General features: G+C 67.7%; 4 protein-coding genes across 4 annotated transcripts; 1 reads left to right on the top strand and 3 right to left on the bottom strand.

Moving 5' to 3' along the window:
* Positions 1–1,937: 1,937 nt before the first annotated feature.
* On the bottom strand, positions 1,938–3,656 carry LOC140645658 (uncharacterized). Its single transcript, XM_072849105.1, has 3 exons — positions 3,056–3,656; positions 2,950–3,006; positions 1,938–2,307 (listed from the first exon to the last, which is right to left on the bottom strand). Exons 1-3 carry the CDS (start codon positions 3,520–3,522, stop codon positions 1,938–1,940), a joined length of 894 nt encoding a protein of 297 aa, XP_072705206.1. The 5' UTR covers positions 3,523–3,656.
* On the bottom strand, positions 2,788–7,908 carry BCKDK (branched chain keto acid dehydrogenase kinase). The gene is given in 12 exon segments (XM_072849134.1): positions 2,788–3,801; positions 3,882–4,043; positions 4,727–4,816; positions 5,270–5,398; positions 6,069–6,142; positions 6,231–6,329; positions 6,434–6,553; positions 6,808–6,855; positions 6,955–7,065; positions 7,544–7,612; positions 7,748–7,851; positions 7,854–7,908. Coding segments are annotated over 12 exon segments (1,206 nt in total). The 3' UTR covers positions 2,788–3,656.
* A 1,601-nt stretch (positions 7,909–9,509) lies between these two features.
* Positions 9,510–12,813, bottom strand: VKORC1 (vitamin K epoxide reductase complex subunit 1). The gene is made up of 3 exons (XM_072849159.1): positions 12,651–12,813; positions 12,127–12,236; positions 9,510–9,809 (listed from the first exon to the last, which is right to left on the bottom strand). The coding sequence occupies exons 1-3, from the start codon at positions 12,797–12,799 to the stop codon at positions 9,604–9,606; spliced, it is 465 nt and encodes a 154-aa protein (XP_072705260.1). The 5' UTR covers positions 12,800–12,813; the 3' UTR covers positions 9,510–9,603.
* A 306-nt stretch (positions 12,814–13,119) lies between these two features.
* On the top strand, positions 13,120–23,725 carry LOC140645672 (serine protease 53-like). Its single transcript, XM_072849126.1, has 11 exons — positions 13,120–13,211; positions 13,429–13,564; positions 13,859–13,891; positions 14,660–14,828; positions 15,693–15,970; positions 17,975–18,141; positions 18,635–18,854; positions 19,373–19,523; positions 20,360–20,592; positions 22,738–22,886; positions 23,240–23,725. Exons 2-11 carry the CDS (start codon positions 13,483–13,485, stop codon positions 23,723–23,725), a joined length of 1,968 nt encoding a protein of 655 aa, XP_072705227.1. The 5' UTR covers positions 13,120–13,211; positions 13,429–13,482.
* Positions 23,726–23,747: the final 22 nt, after the last annotated feature.

Raw genomic sequence — 23,747 nt, 5'->3', positions numbered from 1 at the left:
GCCCCTATAAGGGCCATATAGGAGCCGTATAGGGGCCGGGAGCAGGTATGGAGGCGGCGGGGATGGGCAGCTATAGGGTTGGCACAGCCTGGGGGGACTCTATAGGGTCTGGGCCAGCCCCCTGTGGGGTCAGTGGGGCAGTATAGGCACCAGGGGCTCCTATAGGGCTGAGCATGCACGCGTGGGGGGATCCCTTATGGGGCTGGGCACTCACGTATGGGGATCCTCCGCTGTCTTCTATAGGGCTGGGGACTCTCCAGTGTCTTCTATAGAGCTGGGGACTCTCCAGTATCCCCTATAGGGATGGGGACTCTCCGGCATCCCCTATGGGGCTGGAGATTCTCTGGCATCCCCTATAGAGCTGGGGACGCTCCAGCATCCTCTATAGATATGGGGAGTCTCCAGCATCCCCCGTGGGGCAGGGGACTCTCTGACATCCCCTATAGACATGGGGAGTCTCTGGCATCCCCTATAGAGCCGGGGACGCTCCAACATCCCCTATAGACATGGAGAGTCTCTGGCATCCCCTATACAGCCGGGGACTCTCCAACGTCCTCTATAGACATGGAGAGTCTCCGGCATCCCCTATAGATAATGGGGAGTCTCCAGCATCCCCTATACAGCCGGGGACTCTCCAACATCCCCTATAGACATGGGGAGTCTCCGGCATCCCCTATAGAGCCAGGGAGTCTCCGGCATCCCCTATAGACAGGGGGAGTCTCCGACATCCCCTACAGGGCCGGGGACTCTCCGGCATCCCCTATAGATAATGCGGAGTCTCCGGCATCCCCTATAGATAATGGGGAGTCTCCGGCATCCCCTATAGGGCCGGGGACGCTCCGACATCCCCTATAGATAATGGGGAGTCTCCGGCATCCCCTACAGGGCCGGGGACTCTCTGGCATCCCCTATAGATAATGGGGAGTCTCCGGCATCCCCTACAGGGCCGGGGACGCTCCGGCATCCCCTATAGATAATGGGGAGTCTCCGGCATCCCCTATAGGGCCGGGGACGCTCCGGCATCCCCTATAGATAATGGGGAGTCTCCGGCATCCCCTACAGGGCCGGGGACGCTCCGGCATCCCCTATAGATAATGGGGAGTCTCCGGCATCCCCTACAGGGCCGGGGACGCTCCGGCGTCCCCTATAGATAATGGGGAGTCTCCGGCATCCCCTACAGGGCCGGGGACGCTCCGGCATCCCCTATAGATAATGGGGAGTCTCCGGCATCCCCTACAGGGCCGGGGACGCTCCGGCATCCCCTATAGATAATGGGGAGTCTCCGGCATCCCCTACAGGGCCGGGGACTCTCCGGCGTCCCCTATAGATAATGGGGAGTCTCCAGCGTCCCCTATACAGCCGGGGACTCTCCAACGTCCCCTGTAGACATGGGGAGTCTCCGGCATCCCCTATAGACAGGGGGAGTCTCCGACATCCCCCGTGGGGCGGGGGACTCTCTGGCATCCCCTATACATAATGGGGAGTCTCCGGCATCCCCTACAGGGCCGGGGACTCTCCGGCGTCCCCTATAGATAATGGGGAGTCTCCGGCATCCCCTACAGGGCCGGGGACGCTCCGGCGTCCCCCGTGGGGGGGTTGCCCACGCCGCTCTCCTCCCGCGCTCCGCTCCCGCAGGCGGCCATGCCGGGGGCGCGGGCGCAGGTGCGGGCGCAGGGCCGGGCGCTGGAGCGGCGGCTGCGGCGGGTGCCGGCGCGGGCGCTGCTGGCGGGGCTGCGGCGGGCCGGGCGCTGGAGCCGGCGGAGGCGGCGGCGCTGGGCGCGCCGGGGGCCGGGGCTGGGCGCGGCGGCTGCGGGCGCTGGCGCTGGCCCGCGGCGAGGAGACGTGCGACGCGCTGCTGCGGCTGCTGGAGCGCCTGGAGGGGCCGGGGCCGCTGGGTGAGTCCCCCGCCCCCGCGCCCGGCCGCCCCGCGGGGCGCCCTACGGGCCGCCTATAGGGGTCCGGGCGCCGCGCCCCCTCCCCCTGCAGATTTCTACGACCCCCGTCGCGACGCCGAGCCGTCCCACCGCTCCGACTGTCCCTGCTGCCACCCGCCGCCCGAGCAGGAGGGCGGGGACCCCCAGGAGGAGGAGGAGGAGGAGGAGGAAGGCGAGGAGGAGGAGGAAGACCCTGAGGAGGAGGACGGCGGTGATGACAGAGGCCCCCAGGAGGAGGAAGGTGATGGTGAGGAGGTAGATGGAGACCACGAGGAGGAGGATGGTGATGAAGATGGAGGCCCTGAGGAGGAAGGTGATGGTGAGGAGGTAGATGGAGACCACGAGGAGGAGGATGGTGATGAAGATGGAGGCCCTGAGGAGGAAGGTGATGGTGAGGAAGTTGGAGGCCCTGAGGAAGAGGAGGGAGGTGACGCCGAGTAGGAGAGGTGACATGATGGAGACCCTGAGGAGGAGGAGGGTGGTGAGGAGGGAGATGGAGACCCCGAGGAGGAGGAGGGTGGCGAGGAGGAGGATGAAGACCCCAAGGAGGAGGATGGCGGTGAAGACGGAGGCCCCCAGGAGGAGGAAGGGGATGGTGAGGAGGTAGATGGAGACCACGAGGAGGAGGATGGTGATGAAGATGGAGGCACCGAGACGATGGACCCCGAGAGAGAAGATGATGAGAAGGAGGAAGATGATAATGATGAAGATGGATTTGGGGCAAGAAATGGGCTGAACGGGGCTTCCGGGCACCAAGACGGCCTCTCAGCCTTCCTCCCCCCTCCCCTCCTCCTCCTCCTCGCCCCCTTCTCCTGCCCCACGTGCCTGGGTCCCCAATAAACCCTCTCCCCTCGGCACCGGCTGCAGCTTTAATGAGGGCGGCGCCCCGCTCCGCTAACGAGGGGGGCCCTAGCGAAGCCAAAACGGGGTGGGGGGGATCAGGAACCCCCATGTCCTGGGTGGGTGGGGTGGGCACCCCAATGTCCAAGCGAGGGACCCAGGTGTCTGGGAGCACCTTGACCTCCGTGGTGATGAACGTCCAACGTGGGGGGTTCTCCAGGACCACCTTGACCTCCGTGACAATGAACGTCCAACATGGGGGTCTCCAGGTCCACCTTGACCTCCGTGGTGATGAACGTCCAATGTGGGGGGTTCTCCAGGTCCATCTTGACCTCCATGACAAAGAATATCCAACATGGGGGTCTCCAGGTCCACCTTGACCCCCGTGGTGATGAACGTCCAACGTGGGGGAGTTCTCCAGGTCCACCTCGACCCCTGCGGTGATGAACGTCCAATGTGGGGGGGTTCTCCAGGTCCACCTCGACCTCCGCGGTGATGAACGTCCAACGTGGGGGGGTTCTCCAGGTCCACCTCGACCTCCGCGATGATGAACGTCCAACGTGGGGGGGTTCTCCAGGTCCACCTCGACCTCCGCGATGATGAACGTCCAACGTGGGGGGGTTCTCCAGGTCCACCTCGACCTCCGCGATGATGAACGTCCAACGTCGGGGGGTTCTCCAGGAGCACTTTGACCTCCATGAGGATCAATGTCCACCATGGGGGTCTCCAGGTCCACCTCGACCCCCATGGTGATGAACGTCCAACACGGTGGGTTCTCCAGGAGCACTTTGATCTCCACGATGATGCACGTCCAACACGGCGGTCTCCGGGACCCAGGCGTCCAGGGCGGTGGGGCTGGGAGAACCCAGGCGTCCGGGCCCCCTAGATCCGGAAGCTCTCCCCCTTGCCGTCGATGTGGCGCAGGCGCAGGTAGACGTCGGTGCCCACCCCCTGCAGCGACTGCAGGCAGAGCGAGCCCCCCAGGTACTCGGCGTAGGCCCGCGAGGTGGGCAGCCCGAACCCGAACCTGGAGGGCAAGCCGTGGGTCACTGGGGGGTCCCCAAGATCTGGGGACACCCCCCGTGGCGTCCCTCCGTTGTGACGTACCCGTGCATGGGACCGGCCTGGCCGCTGTTGCTGAGGTCCAGGAGGTTGCGGAAGGGACCCCCCAGGCGGGGGTCCTGGGCGCTGGCCTCGGCCGTGCTGAAGTGGTACTCGGTCACCTTGTCCAGGAGCTCGTGGGGGATCCCACCGCCTCGGTCAGAGATCCTGGGGGAGGGACACGGGGGAGACCCCTCAGGGGCACCCCCGAAGATGGGGGGCACCAGAGGGGAGGGGATGGAGGACCCCCAGTAGAGAGGAACGTCTTGGGGACGGGTGTGGGCATGGGGACGCCGTGGAGAACTCCTAATAAGTAGGAACATCTTGGGGGCATCCGTGGATGCAGGGACACCATGGAGAACCTCCTCATGGGGACACCCTGGAGAACCCTCAATAGACAGGAACACCTTGGGGACATCTGTGGGCATGGGGACACCATGGAGAACCCCCTCATAGGGACACTACGAAGACACGAGACACCATGGAGAACCTCCCCACGAGCACAGGGGAAGACCATAGAGACCATCTATGGGGACACCCCGGGGACGCTCAAGTAACTAAGGCCACCTTGGGAACGCTTATGGACATGGGGACACCATGGAGACCATCGCTGAGGACATGGGGACACCACGGGGACCCCCCAGTAGGTAAGAACACCTTGGGGACACCTGTGAGCATGAGGACACCCTGGAGAACCTCTGCGGGGGCACGGGGACACCACGGAGAACCTCCCATGAAGACAATGAGGTACCCTGGGGACCCCCCAGTAGCTAAGGCCACCCTGGGGACATCTATGGGGACATGGGGACACCCTGGAGACCCCCCCCAACCCCGGGGACCCCCCCCGGTACCGGATGACGAGGTCGATGTCGTTGTTGGCGATGGTCACCACGATGTCGGGGACGTTGTAGGGAGTGTCGAGGTGGGACTCCATCGTCGCCCTGCGCCGCCCCAGAAGGTCCCCTATAGCCCCCTACGGCCCCATACGCCGCCCTAGAGCCCCCCCCCTCTGGCCCCATACACACCCCCACGTCCCCACACACCCTGTATGAGCCCCATACACCCTTATAAGACCCTATACATCCCCTATAGGGTCCAGAAACCTCTTTTACCCCCCCTTGAAAACCCCATATCTCCCTAAAAGCCCCACACCACCCCGTTAGAGCCCCGTATCCCCCACAGGAAACCATACGTTCTCTATAGACTCCATACCCTCACTGTAAGCCTCTACACACCCCCTATAGACCCCATACACCCCTGTAAGAGCCTACGTGCCCCCTCTAAGGCCCCATACCCTACCTTACCCCCCGCAAACCCCATATCGCCCCTCTTACCCCAGCCCCCTCTTTGGGTCCTATACCCCCCATACCCCCCAGCCCCTACAGCCCCCATACCTCATGGCGTTCTTGAGCAGCTCGGGCAGAACGTAGTCGAGGGGCAGGGGGATGAAGGGGAACCGCGCCGCCACGTGCCCGTTGATGCGCACCCGTGGCGCGTTCCCGTACTGGTGCTCGCACAGCCGCCTGCAGACCCCGCGTCACCCGGACGACACCGCCCTGTCACCCGCTGCCACCCCCGTCACCCGGATGACACCCCCGTCACCCGCTGCCAGCCCCAACCCCGTATGAGCCCTCAGAGAAACCCCCAAGAACCCCCCAGCCCAATAAATCCCCCCGGGAACCCCTATGGCCCCATAGGGCCCCCCCAGGGCCCCTATAGCCCCATAAAGACCCTCATAAAAATCCCTATAGCCACCTATAGACCCCCCAGGGCCCCTATAGGCCCACAGGAACCCCCACGGAAAGTCCACAGGATCTCTATAGCCCAATAGAGACCCCCATAAGAACCCCTATAGCTCTATACAGACCCTGCGGCCCTACAGAAACCCCATGGGACCCCCTACAACTCCTTAGGAACCCCATAGGGCCCCTATAGCCCCACAGGAACCCCCAAAGAACTTCTGTAACCCCATATGAGCCCTTATACGAGCCGCTATAGTCCATAAAGACTCTCATAGAGACCTATATACCTCTACAGGGGCCCCACAGCACCTTTATAGCTCCATAGAAATGTTCACAGAACCACCATAGAAAAGCTTATAACCCCAGAAACGCCTGTAGAAGCCCCTATAGCTCCATAGCCCCCCCCCCCCCAGCTCCCTATAGGGCCCCTATAGCCCCATAGGTGCCTCACCGGGCGAAGTCCACCCACTTCTCGATGAGCTTCTTGGGGGAGAGGCGGGTGCAGATGATGCCCACGAAGTCGGGCTATGGGGGGGCGGCGGGAGGGGGTAAGGGGGAGCACCTATAGAGGCTATAGATGCTCCCCCCACACCCCATATAGGCACCATCGCACCTTGTCCTCGTGCAGGGCCAGGTGGTGGGCGGCCAGCATCCGCATCCCCAGCCGCGACGTCAGCGTCTTGTCCAGGAAGGGCCGCAGCAGGCGCTCGTCCTGAGGGACCCAGGGGTTCGGGGGGGACCCGGGGGGAACCCCACCACCCCCCCCATGTCCCCAAAGGACCCCAGTGTCCGGGAGGGGACGCCGGCATCCGGTACCTGGATGTGTCGTCGACACTCGCGCAGCCCCTCAGCCAACAGCGTCACCACGTCCTTGTGGTCCTCCAGCAGCTGCCGCAACAGCGCGCAGTACCGCGCCTCGTCGCCCCGCGCCTGGATCTGGGGACACCGCGACGGCGTGACCGGGGCAGACGGGCGGCGGCGGGCATGCACCCTGTCACCCCCACGTGAGGATGGGCGACTCCACGGGTGACGCCGGGGTCAGCCGCAGGGGGACACGAGGACGGGGTGACGCGGGGATGGGGGTGACAGAAGGACAAGGTGACACGAGGACAGGGTGATGCGGGGACACGGGTGACACGGGGTCGGGGTGACACAGGGACATGGCTCAGGGTGACGCGGGTGACACTCACGGGCGGGAACTCGCTGAGCTTCTGGAAGGCGCGGATGTACAGCTCGTGCTGGGGGGGACACACAGCATCAGCACCCGGGCGCCGGGGTCCCCTCCCCGGACACCTGGGTCCCCTCCCAGATGCCGGTGTCCCCCCCGCGGGACGCACCACGTGGAGGATGGTGGGGTTGCAGCCGATGATGAAGGGCAGGCTGCGGAAGCCCTTGATGCGGTGGGCGATGCGCACCGGCAGCTCTTGCTGGAGGTAGCGGGCGCTCTTCTGCGGGGGGGAAGAGGGGCAGCCGGATGCCTGGGACCCTCGACCGGACACCGGGGTTCCCCCGGGAGGGGGGCCGGACGCTGGGGTCCCCAAACCGACCCGGGTCCCCAGACCCGTATGGACGCCTGGGTCCCCCTGTGCTCCCTCGGACCCACCCACCCGGACGCCTGGGTCCCCCCCAGGGATGCCTGGGTCCCCTCCCGCCCGGACCCCCAAAGCCACCTGGGTGTCCCCTACCCAGACACCTGGGTGTCCCCCCCCCAACCTGGATGCCTGGCTCCCCCCGGGACACCTGGGTCCCCTCCTAGCCAGACACCTGGGTCCCTTGGACACCCGAGTCCCCTCCCACCCGGACCCGCGAAGCCACCTGGGTGTCCCCTACCCAGACACCTCGGTCGTCCCCCCGCAACCTGGACGCCTGGGTCCCCCTCCCGAACGCCTGGGGCCCCCCCCAGGACACCAGGGTCCCCCCACTCACCAGGATGTGGCTGCCGTCTTGCGAGCGCCCCGAGTACAACATGGTGGTGGGGGTCAAGCGCACCGAGGGCTGTTGGGGGGGCAGGGGGGTGACGTCACCCGGGTGCGGGGGTTCCCCCTGACACCAGGGTCGCCCACCCGGATGCCGGGGTCCCTCCCAGACTCTGGGGGTCCCCCCCACCCCACCCGAGCGCCGGGATCCCACCTTCTCGGCGGCGACGTCGATGGCGGGCTGGTGGTAGAAGGAGGTGACGGCCTTGGAGCGCTCCCGGGCCAAGTCAGGCGGGGTCTGGTCGGCAGCGGCCCGGGCGGGGGACGGGGGGGCAGAGCCCCTCCTCGCCGGCCCCCCAAAACCCGCCGCAGCATCTCCTGGAGGGGGGGCAGAGGGTGGGGGAGCCAGGGCAGGGCAGCCCTCATGCCTGGGTCCCCCCCGGGTATGGCCACTGGGGGGGTCGGGTAGGGAAAGGGGGGACAGGGACCCCACAGCCCCCCAGGGACACCCACACCCCCCAAGGACCCTCACAACCCCCCCAAAGGACCCAGGTGTCCGGGCCCCACACACCCCCTCAAGGACCCACACAGCTGGCAGGGACCCACATAATCCCCCAGGAACCCCCTTCGAAGGGACCCAGGCCTCCGGGACCCCCATAACCCCCAGGAACCCCCTTCAAAGGGACCCAGGCCTCCGGGACCCCCATAACCCCCAGGAACCCCCTTCGAAGGGACCCAGGCCTCCAAGCCCCACCCCACCCCCTAATGGACACCCCCCCCAGGGACCCAGGAGTCCGGGACCCCCTTCCCGCCTCCCCCCGAAGGGACCCAGGCGTCCGGGCCCCACACAGCCCCCGCTACGGACCCCCACAAGGGACCCAGGCGTCCCGGACCCCTTTCCCCTCAGTGTCTCCCCAGAAAAGGGACTGAGGAGTCCAGGGCCCCTTTCCCGCCCCCAAGAGGGGACCCAGGCGTCCAGGCCCCCCTTTTCCCCTCAGTCCCCACTACAGACGGGTCCCAGCTGTCCGGCCCCCCCTTGTCCCCTCGGTCCCGTCCCCCAGACAGAACCCAGGCGTTCGGGACCCACTTGTCCCCTCAGTCCCCGTCCTCCCCCAAGGAACCGAGGCCCGGGACGTCGTGTCCCCCCGAGGGGACCCAGGGGTCGGGTCCCCCCCCACTCACCAGCCAGCGGACCCAGGCGTCCGAGACGCCCCCCCGGGCTCCTCTCAGAGTGGCCCCGTCCGCTTCCCCACCCCCCCTCCCCCCCGCGCTCCCCTCAGAATGGTACGGCCCACGCGGGAGGGAGGGTGGAAACGGCGCACTGCGCATGCGCAGAGCAACGGGCGATGCGGCGGGAACGGCCTCGCGCATGCGCCCAGCGCAGGGGGCGTGAGAGAGGGGCAGTGCGCACGCGCGAGGGCGGGCCCGGCGCCACCTTGCGGGGCGGTGCCATTTTGTGAGGCACGATGGGAAACGGAGTCCGGGGCGGTGACAGAAAGCTCGTCCCCTGCTCCGACGGTGGGTTGGGGGACAGTGAAGGGGTGGGGGGGACCTCCACAAGCGCCTGGGTCCCTCATATGCGGGTCCCAGATGCCTAGGTCCGTTGCGGTGGGCGGTAAGGGGGTCCCGAGATGCTTGGGTCCCTCATGAGGGGGTCCCCAGACCCCTGGATTCCTTGTGAGCGAGTCCTGGACACCTGGGTCCCTCATGAGGGGGTCCCAGAGGCCTGGGTCCCTTGTTGGGGGGTGGGAAGGGGGTCCCTGGACGCCTGGGTCCCTTGTGAGGGGGTCCCAGATGCCTGGGTCCCTTATTAGGGGGTGGGAGGGGGGTCCCTAGATGCCTGGGTCCCTTGGGAGAGGGGGGAAGGGGGTCCCCAGACACCTGGCTCCCTCGTAAGGGGGTCCCGGATGCCTGGGTCCCCCCATAATTTGGGGGGAATGGGGGGAAACAACACCACACACCCAGACACCAGGGTCCCTCGTTCACAACTGCCATGTTTGGGGGGGAGGGAGGGGCACCCCTGGCCGTAGGGGTGCCCCCGCCCCCCCACCCGACATTTTTGGGTGCATTTCAGGCAGTTTTGAGGTGGCGGAGCCGCCGCCAGCGGCGCCAGTTGAGGGCGAGGAGGAGGCCGTTGAGGAGGTAGGTGGTGACGCAGACGAGGCAGAAGTCCTGCAGGCCAAAGGCCAGCACCGCCGCCAGCCACAGCGAGGCCACCACCGAGGCCACCGCTGTCCCCAGCAGCACCGCCGCTGCCCCCTGCCCAGGCACTGCCCCTGTGGGGGACAATGAGGGGGGCGTGGGTCCCCAACGCGGCCCCACCACATCCCCAGTGGCCCCAGTGCACCCCCACCGCATGTCCGGTGTCCCCACCACATCCCCAGTGTCCCCAACATGCCCCCACCCCGTCCCCAGTGCATCCCCAGTGTCCCCACCGTGTCCCCAGTGTCCCCAATGTGTCCCCACCCCATCCCCAGTGCATCCCCAGTGTCCCCACCACGTCCCCAGTGTCCCCAACGTGTCCCCACCCTGTCCCCAGTGCATCCCATGTCCCCACCACGTCCCCAGTGTCCCCAACATGCCCCCACCATGTCCCCAGTGCATTCCCAGTGTCCCCACCCTGTTCCCAGTGTCCCCAGTGCGCCCCCACCATATGCCCAGTGTCCCTACCCTGTCCCCAGTGTCCCCAATGTGCCCCCACCACATCCCCAGTGCATTCCCAGTGTCCCAACCTTGTCCCCAGTGTCCCCAACATGCCCCCACCACGTCCCCAGTGTCCCCAGTACGACCCCAGTGCCCCCAGGATGCCCACAGTGTGTCCCCAGTGCATCCCCAGTGTCCCCAACCCATCCCCAGTGTCCCCAACGTGTGCCCACCACACCCCCAGTGCCCCCAATACGCTCACAGCGTGTCCCCAGTGCATCCCCAGTGTCCCCAACATGCCCCCAGCACGTCCCCAGTGTCCCCAGCACACCCCCAGTGTCCCCAGCACGTCCCCAGTGTCCCCAGCATGCCCCAGTGCCCCCAACATGTCCCCAGTGCCCCCAACGTGCCCCCACCACATCCCCAGTGTCCCCAACGTGCCCCCACCACATCCCCAGTGCCCCCAACGTGCCCCCAGTGCCCCCCAGTGCATCCCCAGTGTCCCCAACGTGCCCCCACCACATCCCCAGTGTCCCCAACGTGCCCCCAGCACGTCCCCAGTGCCCCCAACGTGCCCCCAGCACGTCCCCAGTGCATCCCCAGTGTCCCCAACGTGCCCCCACCACGTCCCCAGTGCCCCCAACGTGCCCCCAGTGCCCCCAGTGCATCCCCAGTGTCCCCAACGTGCCCCCAGCACACCCCCAGTGCCCCCAACGTGCCCCCAGTGCCCCCAGTGCATCCCCAGTGTCCCCAACGTGCCCCCACCACGTCCCCAGTGCCCCCAGTGCATCCCCAGTGTCCCCAACGTGCCCCCACCACGTCCCCAGTGCCCCCAGTGCATCCCCAGTGCCCCCAGTGCATCCCCAGTGCCCCCAACGTGCCTCCACCACGTCCCCAGTGCCCCCCAGTGCATCCCCAGTGTCCCCAACGTGCCCCCAGCACACCCCCAGTGCCCCCAACGTGCCCCCAGTGCCCCCAGTGCATCCCCAGTGTCCCCAACGTGCCCCCAGCACGTCCCCAGTGCCCCCAACGTGCCCCCAGTGCCCCCAGTGCATCCCCAGTGTCCCCAACGTGCCCCCAGCACATCCCCAGTGTCCCCAACGTGCCTCCACCACGTCCCCAGTGCCCCCAGTGCATCCCCAGTGTCCCCAACGTGCCCCCACCACATCCCCAGTGTCCCCAACGTGCCCCCAGCACACCCCCAGTGCCCCCAACGTGCCCCCAGTGCCCCCAGTGCATCCCCAGTGTCCCCAACGTGCCCCCAGCACACCCCCAGTGCCCCCAACGTGCCCCCAGTGCCCCCCAGTGCATCCCCAGTGTCCCCAACGTGCCCCCAGCACGTCCCCAGTGCCCCCAGCACGCCCCAGTGCCCCCCAGTGTCCCCAACGTGCCCCCACCACGCCCCCAGTGCATCCCCAGTGTCCCCAACGTGCCCCCACCACGCCCCCAGTGCCCCCAGTGCATCCCCAGTGTCCCCAACGTGCCCCCAGCACGTCCCCCAACGTGCCCCCACCACGTCCCCAGTGCCCCCAGTGCATCCCCAGTGTCCCCAACGTGCCCCCACCACGTCCCCAGTGCCCCCAGTGCATCCCCAGTGTCCCCAACGTGCCCCCACCACATCCCCAGTGTCCCCAACGTGCCCCAGCACACCCCCAGTGCCCCCAACGTGCCCCCAGTGCCCCCAGTGCATCCCCAGTGTCCCCAACGTGCCCCCAGCACGTCCCCAGTGCCCCCAGTGCATCCCCAGTGTCCCCAACGTGCCCCCACCACGCCCCCAGTGCCCCCAGTGCATCCCCAGTGTCCCCAACGTGCCCCCAGCACGTCCCCAGTGCCCCCCAGTGCATCCCCAGTGTCCCCAACGTGCCCCCACCACGTCCCCCAACGTGCCCCCACCACGTCCCCGGTGCATCCCCCGTGTCCCCACCCCGCGTCCCCCGTGTCCCCGCCTACCCAGCAGCCCCTGCAGCAGGTAGAAGAGGACCCCGATGGCCCCGTTGGGGACGTTGGCGACGCTGTCCCGGCCCAGCAGCGCCTCCACCAGCCCCAGCCCCCGGCCCCACCTACGGGGCGGGGCACCGCTGGGACACGCCCCACCGCGGGGACACGCCCCCGCCCACGTATGGCGCTGCTGGGCGTGCATCGCCGCTAAGCCCCGCCCCGCCCCAAACCCCGCCCCCAACGGGTGCATCCCTGCCCCGCGCGTGCCCGGCAAGCCCCGCCCCTCCCGAGCCCCGCCCCGCGATCAAAACCCCGCCCTCTCCCCGGAAAGCCGCGCCCCCGCCCGAGCCCCGCCCCGCCCGCCCGCCATTGGCCGCCGCAAGCCCCGCCCCCGCCACGTGGCGGTGTTTACCCGCGCGCCGTTCCCGCCGCCGCACAGCAAGCGCCGCCGCGGTGCGATGCAGCCCCCGGTGCACAGCAAACCCCGCTCCCGGTTCCCGGTTCCCCGACCCCTTCCCCGACCCCCGCCCCGGTACCGGGAGGCGAAGACGCGGGTGCAGGAGACGGCGGGCCCCAGGTCGCAGGCGGCGCGGTAGGCGGGGTCTCGGGCGTGCGCCCGCTCCACGTGCAGCGCGTACAGCGAGAGCGCCGCGCCCGCCACGCACAGCACCGCGCGCGCCGCCATAGCCGCCCCGCCCCCCCCCCCCGCCCCCCCCCCTGGCCGGCGCGCCGCCCCTCCGCTCCCCCCCGCGCGCTCCGATTGGGCGGCGCGACTGCCGCTCCCCGCCGCCGTCATTGGCCGGCGTTCTCACGCAGACCGCGCTCTGATTGGCCGGCGGCGACACCGCCCCCCCTCCACCTCCCCGGAAGCGGCCGCGGGGGCTGCTGGGGGATGTAGTCCATGGTGGGGGCGGGGCTCCCCGGGGGGCCCCCTCCCCCACCCCCCCCCAAAAAAAAAAACGGGGACCCGGGCGGGGCGGGCGGGGTTAAAACCGGCTGCGGGCCGGGGCGGGGCAGAGGCGGCGGCGGCGGACACGGACCCACACACACCCCCCACGGAACCCCACGGACACCCAGAACCCCCCAGGGACCCACAGGTACCCCCACGGACCCCCTACGGACACCCCACGGGTACCCCCGCAGACACCCACGGACCCACAGGGATCCCCCACGGACCCACAGGGACCCCCACTGACCCCCACGGACCCACGGGGACCCCCATGGACCCACGGGGACCACCCATAAACCCACAGGGACCCCCAGGACCCCTCCACTGACCCCCCAGACCCACGAGGACCCCCCATAAACCCACAGGGACCCCCACGTACCCACGGGGACCCCCAGGGACCCCACACGAGCCTCCCCGGCATGTCTGCCACGGGCCGGCACGCCTCGACACGCCTCGACACGCCTCGACACGCCGCCGCCCTCCTGCTCCTGCTCCTGGCCCGTGAGTTGGGGGGGGACAACGGGGACACACGGGACACTCTGGGGGACCCAGCCGTCCCCACGGGGGGGGACACGGGGACACCCAGGCGTCCGGTGGCGGATGTGGCCGGGGTGAGGCACCCCACCCAACCGGTCGCACCGGAAAGGCCGAGGTCACAACCCCCAAAAATGAGCCCGGACGCTTGGGTCCCCCGGAGGCGGGGGGTGGGGCTGGGGGGGCACCCGGACGCCTGGGTGCCTCTGGGTGGGGGTCCCGCGCTCTGACTCCCCCCCACGCCCCCTTCTCCCCCCACAGATGCTGAAATTTTGGCTGGGGATGCTCGGGCAGGTAAGATATATGCAAATAAGCCTCTGCATATTCATGAGCGACCCCTCCCTGCCTGGAAGGACACCACCCCCCCCATTTCGGGGGGAACACCCAGGGGTCTGGGGCACCCTCTATCCCCCCCCCAGCACCCAGGGGACCCAGGCACCCGGGGGGGGAACCTGCGGGTGGCATTTTGGGGGGGTGGGGACACCCAGGCATCCGGGCCCCACTTCCCCCCCAGCGCTGTCGCAACCCCTTCCCGCACGCTGTCGCAACAACCGGGGGTGGCTGAAATCGGGGCGGGGAGGGGGGACAACAGCCCTGGGCGTCTGGGTGCCCCCACAACAACGGTGGGGGGACCAGGGGTCCGGGGAGGGGGACCAGGGGTCGGGGGGACCCAGGTGTCTGGGGAGGGGGACCAGGGGTCTGGGGGGGGACCCAGGGGTCGGGGGGACCCAGGGGTCCGGGGAGGGGACCCAGGCGTCCGGGGGGACAAAGAGGTCTGGGGAGGGGACCAGGGGTCCGGGGGGATCAGGGGTCCGGGAGGGACACAGGGGTTCGGGGAGGGGACCAGGGGTCCGGGGGGACCCAGGCATCCGGGGGGACCCAGGGGTCTGGGGAGGGGACCAGGGGTCTGGGGGGACCAGGTGTCTGGGGAGGGGACCAGGGGTCCGGGGGATCAGGGGTCCGGGAGGGGACACAGGGGTTCGGGGAGGGGGACCAGGGGTCCGGGGGGTACCCAGGCATCCGGGGGACCCAGGGGTCTGGGCTGACGGGTGCTGGGCGCAGACCCCGAGTGCGGGCGTCAGTGGGAGCTGGGCCGCGTGGTGGGGGGCACGGCCGCCCATCCCGGAGAGTGGCCGTGGCAAGTGAGCCTCCAGCTGCGGGGGGAGCACTTCTGCGGGGGCACCCTCGTCACCCCACAGTGGGTGCTCTCGGCCGCCCACTGCTTCCAGGGGTGAGTCCCGGGGGGGGGGGGGGCAGGTGGGGGGCTGGCCCCTGGGGGAAGGGTGGTTGTGGAGTGGGACCTTCCTTGGGGACCCCCCCCCGGCCCATTGGGGCACCTGGAAATCCACTGGGCTGCCCAGACCCCCATTGGGCCACCTAGAACCCCATTGGGCCACCTAGATCCCCACTGGGCCACCCAGATCTCCTTTAGGACCCCTGGAACCCTGTTGCCCCACCTAGATCCCCGCTGAGCCACCCAGATCGCTTTTGGGGACCCTTTGAACCCTGTTGGGCCACCTCGATCCCCACTGGGCCACCTAGCTCCTCACCAGGGCTCCCAGAAACCCTTTGGGCCACCTAGCTCTTCATTGGACCACCTAGAACCCTATTGGGCCATCTAGATCCTCATTGGGCCACCTAGAACCCCATTGGTCCTCCCAGAACCCATTTGGGCAACCTGGCTCCTCACCAGGGCTCCCAGAAACCCTTTGGGCCACCTAGCTCTTCATTGGACCACCTAGATCCTCATTGGGCCACCTAGAACCCCATTGGTCCTCCCAGAACCCATTTGGGCCAGCTAGATCCTCATTGGGCCAGCTACCGCCCTGTTGGACCACCTAGATCCCTGCTGGACCACCTAGATCCTCACTGAGGCACCCAAACCTGGTTGGGGCACCCATGACGGGGGCGGGGGCAGCCATGACCCGTTGGGACACCCAGATCCCCTTGGAGCACCTAGAACCTGGTTGGGGCAACTAAGACCACAGCTGGGGCACCTAGAACCTGGTTGGACCACCTCGACCCGGGTTGGGGCACCCGCGGCCAGGCTTGGGCACCCAGAGGGGACAGGGTGACAGCGGTGACACCCCCCCAGGCCCAACGGGAGCCGGGCGGAGCCCACGGCCTGGCGGGCGGTGGTGGGCCGGCTGCGGCTGCAGGAGACGGGGGGCCAGGAGAGGACAGTGGTGGAAGTGGTGGTCCACGAGGGCTACCGGCGGGTCGAGGGGGGCCACGACCTGGCGCTGGTCCGCCTGGAGTCCCCCGTCACCCTCGGGCCCCGCGTGGGCACCATCTGCCTGCCCCAAGCCCACCACCCCTTCGCCTTCGGCACCCCCTGCTGGATCACTGGATGGGGCCACGTGGCTGAGAACGGTGAGGCCCGGGCAACTGCGTCCCCTGGGGCTGGGGGGCTGGGGCCCCATGGAGGTGGGTCTCCGTGGTGGTGGGTCTCCATGGGGTGGGTCTCCATGGGGTGGGTCTTGGTCATCGGGGTCCCCATGGAGGTGGGTCTCCATGGGGTGGGTCTTGGTCATCGGGGTCCCCATGGAGGTGGGTCTCCATGGTGGTGGGTCTCCATGGGGTGGGTCTCCATGGGGTGGGTCTTGGTCATCGGGGTCCCCATGGAGGTGGGTCTCCATGGGGTGGGTCTCCATGGGGTGGGTCTCCATGGGGTGGGTCTTGGTCATCGGGGTCCCCATGGAGGTGGGTCTCCATGGGGTGGGTCTTGGTCATCGGGGTCCCCATGGAGGTGGGTCTCCATGGTGGTGGGTCCTCATCATCGGGGTCCCCATGGAGGTGGGTCTCCATGGGGTGGGTCTTGGTCATCAGGGTCCCCATGGAGGTGGGTCTCCGTGGTGGTGGGTCTCCATGGGGTGGGTCTCCATGGGGTGGGTCTTGGTCATTGGGGTCCCCATAGAGGTGGGTCTCCATGGGGTGGGTCTCCATGGGGTGGGTCTTGGTCATCAGGGTCCCCATGGAGGTGGGTCTCCGTGGTGGTGGGTCTCCATGGGGTGGGTCTTGGTCATCGGGGTCCCCATAGAGGTGGGTCTCCATGGGGTGGGTCTCCATGGGGTGGGTCTTGGTCATCGGGGTCCCCATGGAGGTGGGTCTCCATGGGGTGGGTCTTGGTCATCAGGGTCCCCATGGAGGTGGGTCTCCGTGGTGGTGGGTCTCCATGGGGTGGGTCTCCATGGGGTGGGTCTTGGTCATTGGGGTCCCCATGGTGGTGGGTCTCCATGGGGTGGGTCTCCATGGGGTGGGTCTTGGTCATCGGGGTCCCCATGGAGGTGGGTCTCCATGGTGGTGGGTCTCCATGGGGTGGGTCTTGGTCATTGGGGTCCCCATGGAGGTGGGTCTCCATGGGGTGGGTCTTGGTCATCGGGGTCCCCATGGAGGTGGGTCTCCATGGGGTGGGTCTTGGTCATCAGGGTCCCCATGGAGGTGGGTCTCCATGGGGTGGGTCTTGGTCATCAGGGTCCCCATGGAGGTGGGTCTCCATGGTGGTGGGTCTCCATGGGGTGGGTCTTGGTCATCGGGGTCCCCATGGAGGTGGGTCTCCATGGGGTGGGTCTTGGTCATCAGGGTCCCCATAGAGGTGGGTCTCCATGGTGGTGGGTCTCCATGGGGTGGGTCTTGGTCATCGGGGTCCCCATGGAGGTGGGTCCCCATGGTGGTGGGTCTCCATGGTGGTGGGTCTCCATGGGGTGGGTCTTGGTCATCGGGGTCCCCATGGAGGTGGGTCTCCGTGGTGGTGGGTCTCCATGGGGTGGGTCTCCATGGGGTGGGTCTTGGTCATTGGGGTCCCCATGGTGGTGGGTCTCCATGGGGTGGGTCTCCATGGGGTGGGTCTTGGTCATCGGGGTCCCCATGGAGGTGGGTCTCCATGGTGGTGGGTCTCCATGGGGTGGGTCTTGGTCATTGGGGTCCCCATGGAGGTGGGTCTCCATGGTGGTGGGTCTCCATGGGGTGGGTCTTGGTCATCAGGGTCCCCATGGAGGTGGGTCTCCATGGGGTGGGTCTTGGTCATCAGGGTCCCCATGGAGGTGGGTCTCCATGGGGTGGGTCTTGGTCATCAGGGTCCCCATGGAGGTGGGTCTCCGTGGTGGTGGGTCTCCATGGGGTGGGTCTCCATGGGGTGGGTCTTGGTCATCGGGGTCCCCATGGAGGTGGGTCTCCATGGTGGTGGGTCCTCATCATCGGGGTCCCCATGGAGGTGGGTCCCCATGGGGTGGTTCTTGGCCACCGGGGTCCCCACGGCGGTGGGCCTCCATGGCGGTGCGTCCTCACGGTGGTGGCTCCCCGTGGTCACGCGTCCCCCGTGCCGGTGTCTCCCCCCGGCGACGTCTCCCCACGGCTGCCCCTCTCCCTGCCCCCCAGTGTCGCTGCCGGCGGGGTCCCCCCTGCAGAAGGTGGCCCTGGACCTGCTGAGCCCCAGGATCTGCAACTGCCTCTACTCCAACCTGCGGCACCGGGAGCTGGCGCGGCCGGCGCGGCCCAGCATGGTCTGCGCCGGCGGGCAGGAGGGCGGCCGCGGCGCCTGCCAGGTAGGGGAGCTGTAGGGCTCTGTAGGGGGCCTATGGGGCAGGTATGGGGCTGGGGGGTCTGCAGAGGGTCTATAGAAGGTCTATGGGGGCATATATGGGGCTGTAGAGGGTCTATAGAAGGTCTATGGGGCAGGTATGGGGCTGTGGGGTCTATAGAGGGTCTATAGAGGGTCTACAGAGGGTCTATGAGGGCATATATGGGGCTGTGGGGGGCTATAGGGGGCAATAGGGAGAGTATAGAGGGTCTATAGGGGGCTGTAGAGGCTACAGAGGGGCTAGAGGGGGGCTAGAGGGGGAACATATGGAGCTGTAGGCAGTCTCTAGGGCATCTATGGGGTCTATAGGGCCCTTCAGAGGGTCTAGGGGGGTTATGGGGAGAATGTATGGGGCTGTAGGGGGAATGTAGGGGGCCACAGGGAGGCCGTAGGGGGCTACAGGGGGCTGTCGCGGGTGTATAGGGCCCCAGGCTCCGCGCTGACCCCCGCCCCCCCAGGCAGACTCGGGGGGCCCGCTGGCCTGCGGGAGCCCGGGGGGGCGGTGGGTGCAGGCCGGGGTGCTCAGCTTCGCCGTGGGCTGCGCCCGCCCCAACGGGCCAGTGCTGGCCACGGGGCTGGTGGCCCACGCCGGCTGGCTGCGGCGGCGCCTGCCCCCCACCGCCTTCGCCCCCCTGGCACCCCCCCCGCCCCCCGGCCTGGAGGACGGCAAGTGCATGGGTGAGCACCCCATAACCCCTGGGGACCGCAACATATGGGTGGGGGGCACCCCATAACCCCTGGCAGCACCCCATAACCTCTGGGGACTCAGATATATGGGTGGGGGGGCACCCCATAACCCCCTGGGGACCCAGAAATATGGGTGGGGGGCACCCCATAACCCCTGGCAGCACCCCATAACCCCTGGGGACCTGGACATATGGGAGGGGGCACCCCATAATCCCTGGAGACCCCAACATACGGGTGGGGGGCACCCCCTAAGTTCTGGGGACCCAGATATATGGGGGGGCACCCCATAACCCCTGGCAGCACCCCATAACTCCTGGGGACCTGGACATATGGGGGGGCACCCCATAACCCCCTGGGGACCCAGATATACGGGTGGGGGGCACCCCATACCCCCCTGGGGACCCCGGCGCAGGGGTGGGGGGGTCCCATAACCCCATCGATCCCCCCCCGGGGGACGCAGGCATCCGTGGGGCGCCCCACGGGCCCGGGTGACCCCCGTCCCCCCCCAGGCTGCGGGATGCAGGGGGGGCCGCACCTGCAGCCCCCCCCCGGCCCCTCCTGGCCCTGGGCCGTCAGCCTGCGGCTGCGGGGGCAGCACCGCTGCGGGGGGGCCCTGGTGGCCGAGGGCTGGGTGCTGACGGCCGCCCACTGCTTCATCGGGTGAGTGGGGGACCCAGGCGTCCGCGACCCCCAACTGTCCCCCCCTTGTGCCCCATAGCATCCCCAGGGCCCGGGTGGGCTCTGCCCCATAGCGACCCCCTGGGACCCAGGGGCCTGGGTGCCCACAAACCCCCCCTGGGACCCAAATCCCCCCATGGGACCCAGGCATCCGGGACCCCCAACTGTCCCCCCCACTGTCCCCCATAGCGTCCCCAGGGCCCGGGTGGGCTCTGCCCCATAGCGACCCCTGGGACCCAGGGGCCTGGGTGCCCACAAACCCCCCGGGACCCAAATCCCCCGGCACCCAAATCCCCCATGGGAGCCAGGCATCCGCGACCCCCAACTGTCCCCCCCGCTGTCCCCCATAGCGTCCCCCAGGACCCGGGTGGGCTCTGCCCCATAGCGACCCCCTGGGACCCAGGGGCCTGGGTGCCCACAAACCCCCCTGGGACCCAAATCCCCCCGGCACCCAAATCCCCCATGGGACCCAGGCATCCGGGACCCCAGCTGTCCGCCCCCACCGTGCCCCATAGCATCCCCCAGCACCTGGGTATCGGGAGGGGCTGACCCCATCCCACCTGGGGGTGCAGGGGGGAGGGTTCCTCTCCCCGGGGAAGGGACCCAGGCACCCAGGGGGTGCCGCCATGGGACCCAGGCATCCGGGACCCCCAACTACCCCCTCTGCCCCATAGCATCCCCCGGGAATCAGGCATCCAAGGGCGGTGGGGGTGCTCCCCATCACGTCTGCGGGCGGCGGGGGGGTCCCTCTCCCCGGGGAAGGGACCCAGGCACCCGGGGGGGCTCCCTGGCCGGGGGACCCAGGCGTCCGGGCGCAGGGAGCAGGTGCCGGAGGCCTGGGAGGCGGTGACGGCGGGGGACGCGCGGCGGAGGGGCGCCCGCCTGCACCTGCACGGGGCCTACGTGAAGCCGGAGGGGGGCCGGGACCTGGCCCTGCTGCAGCTGGAGAGCCCCCTGCCCCTGGGGCCGGCCCTGCGGCCCCTCTGCCTGCCCTATAGCGAGCACCAACGGCCCCCCGGCACCCGCTGCTGGGCACTGCTGGCGCCCAACGGTGAGTCCCCTGGGGCCCAGCGCTCCGTCCCTGGTGTCCCCATCCCTCCTGGTGTCCCCATCATCCTTAGCGTCTTCATCCCTGGTGTCCACCGTGTCCTCATCACCCCTGGTGTCCCCCCATCATCCTTGGTGTCCTCATCATCTCTGGTGTCCCCCCATCATCCTTAGCGTCTTCATCCCTGGTGTCCACCGTGTCCTCATCATCCCCAGTGTCTCCATCATCCTTGGTGTCCTCATCATCTCTGGTGTCCCCCCACCATCCTTAGCGTCTTCATCCCTGGTGTCCACCGTGTCCTCATCATCCCCAGTGTCTCCATCATCCTTGGTGTCCTCATCATCTCTGGTGTCCCCCCATCATCCTTAGCGTCTTCATCCCTGGTGTCCACCGTGTCCTCATCACCCCTGGTGTCCCCCCATCATCCTTAGCGTCTTCATCCCTGGTGTCCACCGTGTCCTCATCATCCCCAGTGTCTCCATCATCCCTGGTGTCCCCATCCCTCCTGGTGTCCCCATCATCCTTAGCGTCTTCATCCCTGGTGTCCACCGTGTCCTCATCACCCCTGGTGTACCCCCATCATCCTTAGCGTCTTCATCCCTGGTGTCCACCGTGTCCTCATCATCCCCAGTGTCTCCATCATCCCTGGTGTCCCCATCCCTCCTGGTGTCCCCATCATCCTTAGCGTCTTCATCCCTGGTGTCCACCGTGTCCTCATCACCCCTGGTGTCCCCCCATCATCCTTGGTGTCCTCATCATCTCTGGTGTCCCCCCATCATCCTTAGCGTCTTCATCCCTGGTGTCCACCGTGTCCTCATCATCCCCAGTGTCTCCATCATCCTTGGTGTCCTCATCATCTCTGGTGTCCCCCCACCATCCTTAGCGTCTTCATCCCTGGTGTCCACCGTGTCCTCATCATCCCCAGTGTCTCCATCATCCTTGGTGTCCTCATCATCTCTGGTGTCCCCCACCATCCTTAGCGTCTTCATCCCTGGTGTCCACCGTGTCCTCATCACCCCTGGTGTCCCCCCATCATCCTTAGCGTCTTCATCCCTGGTGTCCACCGTGTCCTCATCATCCCCAGTGTCTCCATCATCCCTGGTGTCCCCATCCCTCCTGGTGTCCCCATCATCCTTAGCGTCTTCATCCCTGGTGTCCACCGTGTCCTCATCACCCCTGGTGTCCCCCCATCATCCTTGGTGTCCTCATCATCTCTGGTGTCCCCCCATCATCCTTAGCGTCTTCATCCCTGGTGTCCACCGTGTCCTCATCATCCCCAGTGTCTCCATCATCCTTGGTGTCCTCATCATCTCTGGTGTCCCCCCATCATCCTTAGCGTCTTCATCCCTGGTGTCCACCGTGTCCTCATCACCCCTGGTGTCCCCCCATCATCCTTAGCGTCTTCATCCCTGGTGTCCACCGTGTCCTCATCATCCCCAGTGTCTCCATCATCCCTGGTGTCCCCATCCCTCCTGGTGTCCCCATCATCCTTAGCGTCTTCATCCCTGGTGTCCACCGTGTCCTCATCACCCCTGGTGTCCCCCATCATCCTTAGCGTCTTCATCCCTGGTGTCCACCGTGTCCTCATCATCCCCAGTGTCTCCATCATCCCTGGTGTCCCCATCCCTCCTGGTGTCCCCATCATCCTTAGCGTCTTCATCCCTGGTGTCCACCGTGTCCTCATCACCCCTGGTGTCCCCCCATCATCCTTAGCGTCTTCATCCCTGGTGTCCACCGTGTCCTCATCATCCCCAGTGTCTCCATCATCCCTGGTGTCCCCATCCCTCCTGGTGTCCCCATCATCCTTAGCGTCTTCATCCCTGGTGTCCACCGTGTCCTCATCACCCCTGGTGTCCCCCCATCATCCTTAGCGTCTTCATCCCTGGTGTCCACCGTGTCCTCATCATCCCCAGTGTCTCCATCATCCTTGGTGTCCTCATCATCTCTGGTGTTTCCATTCCCAGTGTCCCCATCATTCCTGGTGTCCCCGTGCTTGGTGTCCCCATCATCCCCGGTTTCCTCATCATCCCTGGTGTCCCCATCCCTGGTGTCCCCATCCCTGCTGTCCTCATCCCCAGTGTCCCCCCTCATCCCCCATGTCCCCATCCGCACTGTCCCCAACCCCGCTGTCCCCATGTCCCCCCCCAGGCTCGTCCATCCCCGAGGAGCTGGTCAGCGTGGAGGTGACACTCTCAGAGTCCTGCGGGACACGGGGGGACGTCGGGGATGGCGCGGGGGTCCCGTCCCCCCCTGACACCTTCTGCATCACCGCCCCTGAGGGCACCAGCGCCTGCCAGGTCAGTGGGGACGGGGAGGGACCCCGATGTCCCCGTGTCCCTCCCGGGGTCCCCGTGTCCCTCCTGGGGTTCCTTGTGGGGTCCCTTGGGGTCCCCATGTCCCTCCTGGGGTCCCTTGTGGGGTCTCGGTCCCTTTTTGGGGTGTCTCGGGTCACTTTTGGGGTCCTGGGGTCACTTTTGGGGTATCCGAGGTCCCTTTGGGGGTGTCTGGAGTCCCTTTCGAGGGCTTGGGGGTCCCTTTTGGGGTGTCTGGGGTCCCTTTTGGGGGGGGTCCCAGGGTCCCTTCTGGGGGGGTGGCTTCGGGGTGTCCCGGGGGTGTCCCCCAGCACCATGCTGACGGGGACACCCCACAGCCGGACGGGGGGTCCCCCCTGGCCTGCGAGGAGCGGGGGATCTGGTTCCTGGTGGGGACGGCCAGCGTGGGGGGCTGCGCCCAGGGGGGGCCCCCCCTCTTCACCGCCACCCAGCACTACGAGCACTGGGTCACTGGCACCACCCGCGAGGCCTATTTCGCCGAGACCCCCCCGGACCCCCGCGAGGAGGAGGAGGAGGAGGAGGGGCCCACGGGGGACCCGGGCCTCCGGGAGCACCCCAAAACCTCCGCGCACCCCGGCATCGGGGAACAACCCGAGCCCACGGGGACACCCTACCCCACGGGGGACCCGGGCCTCCGGGAGCACCCCGAAACCTCCGCGGACTCCGAGCCCATGGAGGACCCGGGTGCCCAGGGGGACCCCGACATCTGGAGGCAAGCCCAGATCCCCGAGGACCCCGACATCTGGGGGCACCCCAAATCCTGGGAGGACCCAGGGGTCCGGAAAGGCTCCGGCAAGGCCTGACCCCCACTTTGGGGGGGGCTGA

The sequence above is a fragment of the Ciconia boyciana genome, chromosome 36 (genome assembly GCF_034638445.1).
Source record: "Ciconia boyciana chromosome 36, ASM3463844v1, whole genome shotgun sequence".
In the NCBI taxonomy this organism is placed as follows: domain Eukaryota; kingdom Metazoa; phylum Chordata; class Aves; order Ciconiiformes; family Ciconiidae; genus Ciconia; species Ciconia boyciana.
Note: the sequence above shows the minus strand (reverse complement) of the source record. Positions and strands in the feature narration are given on the sequence as shown.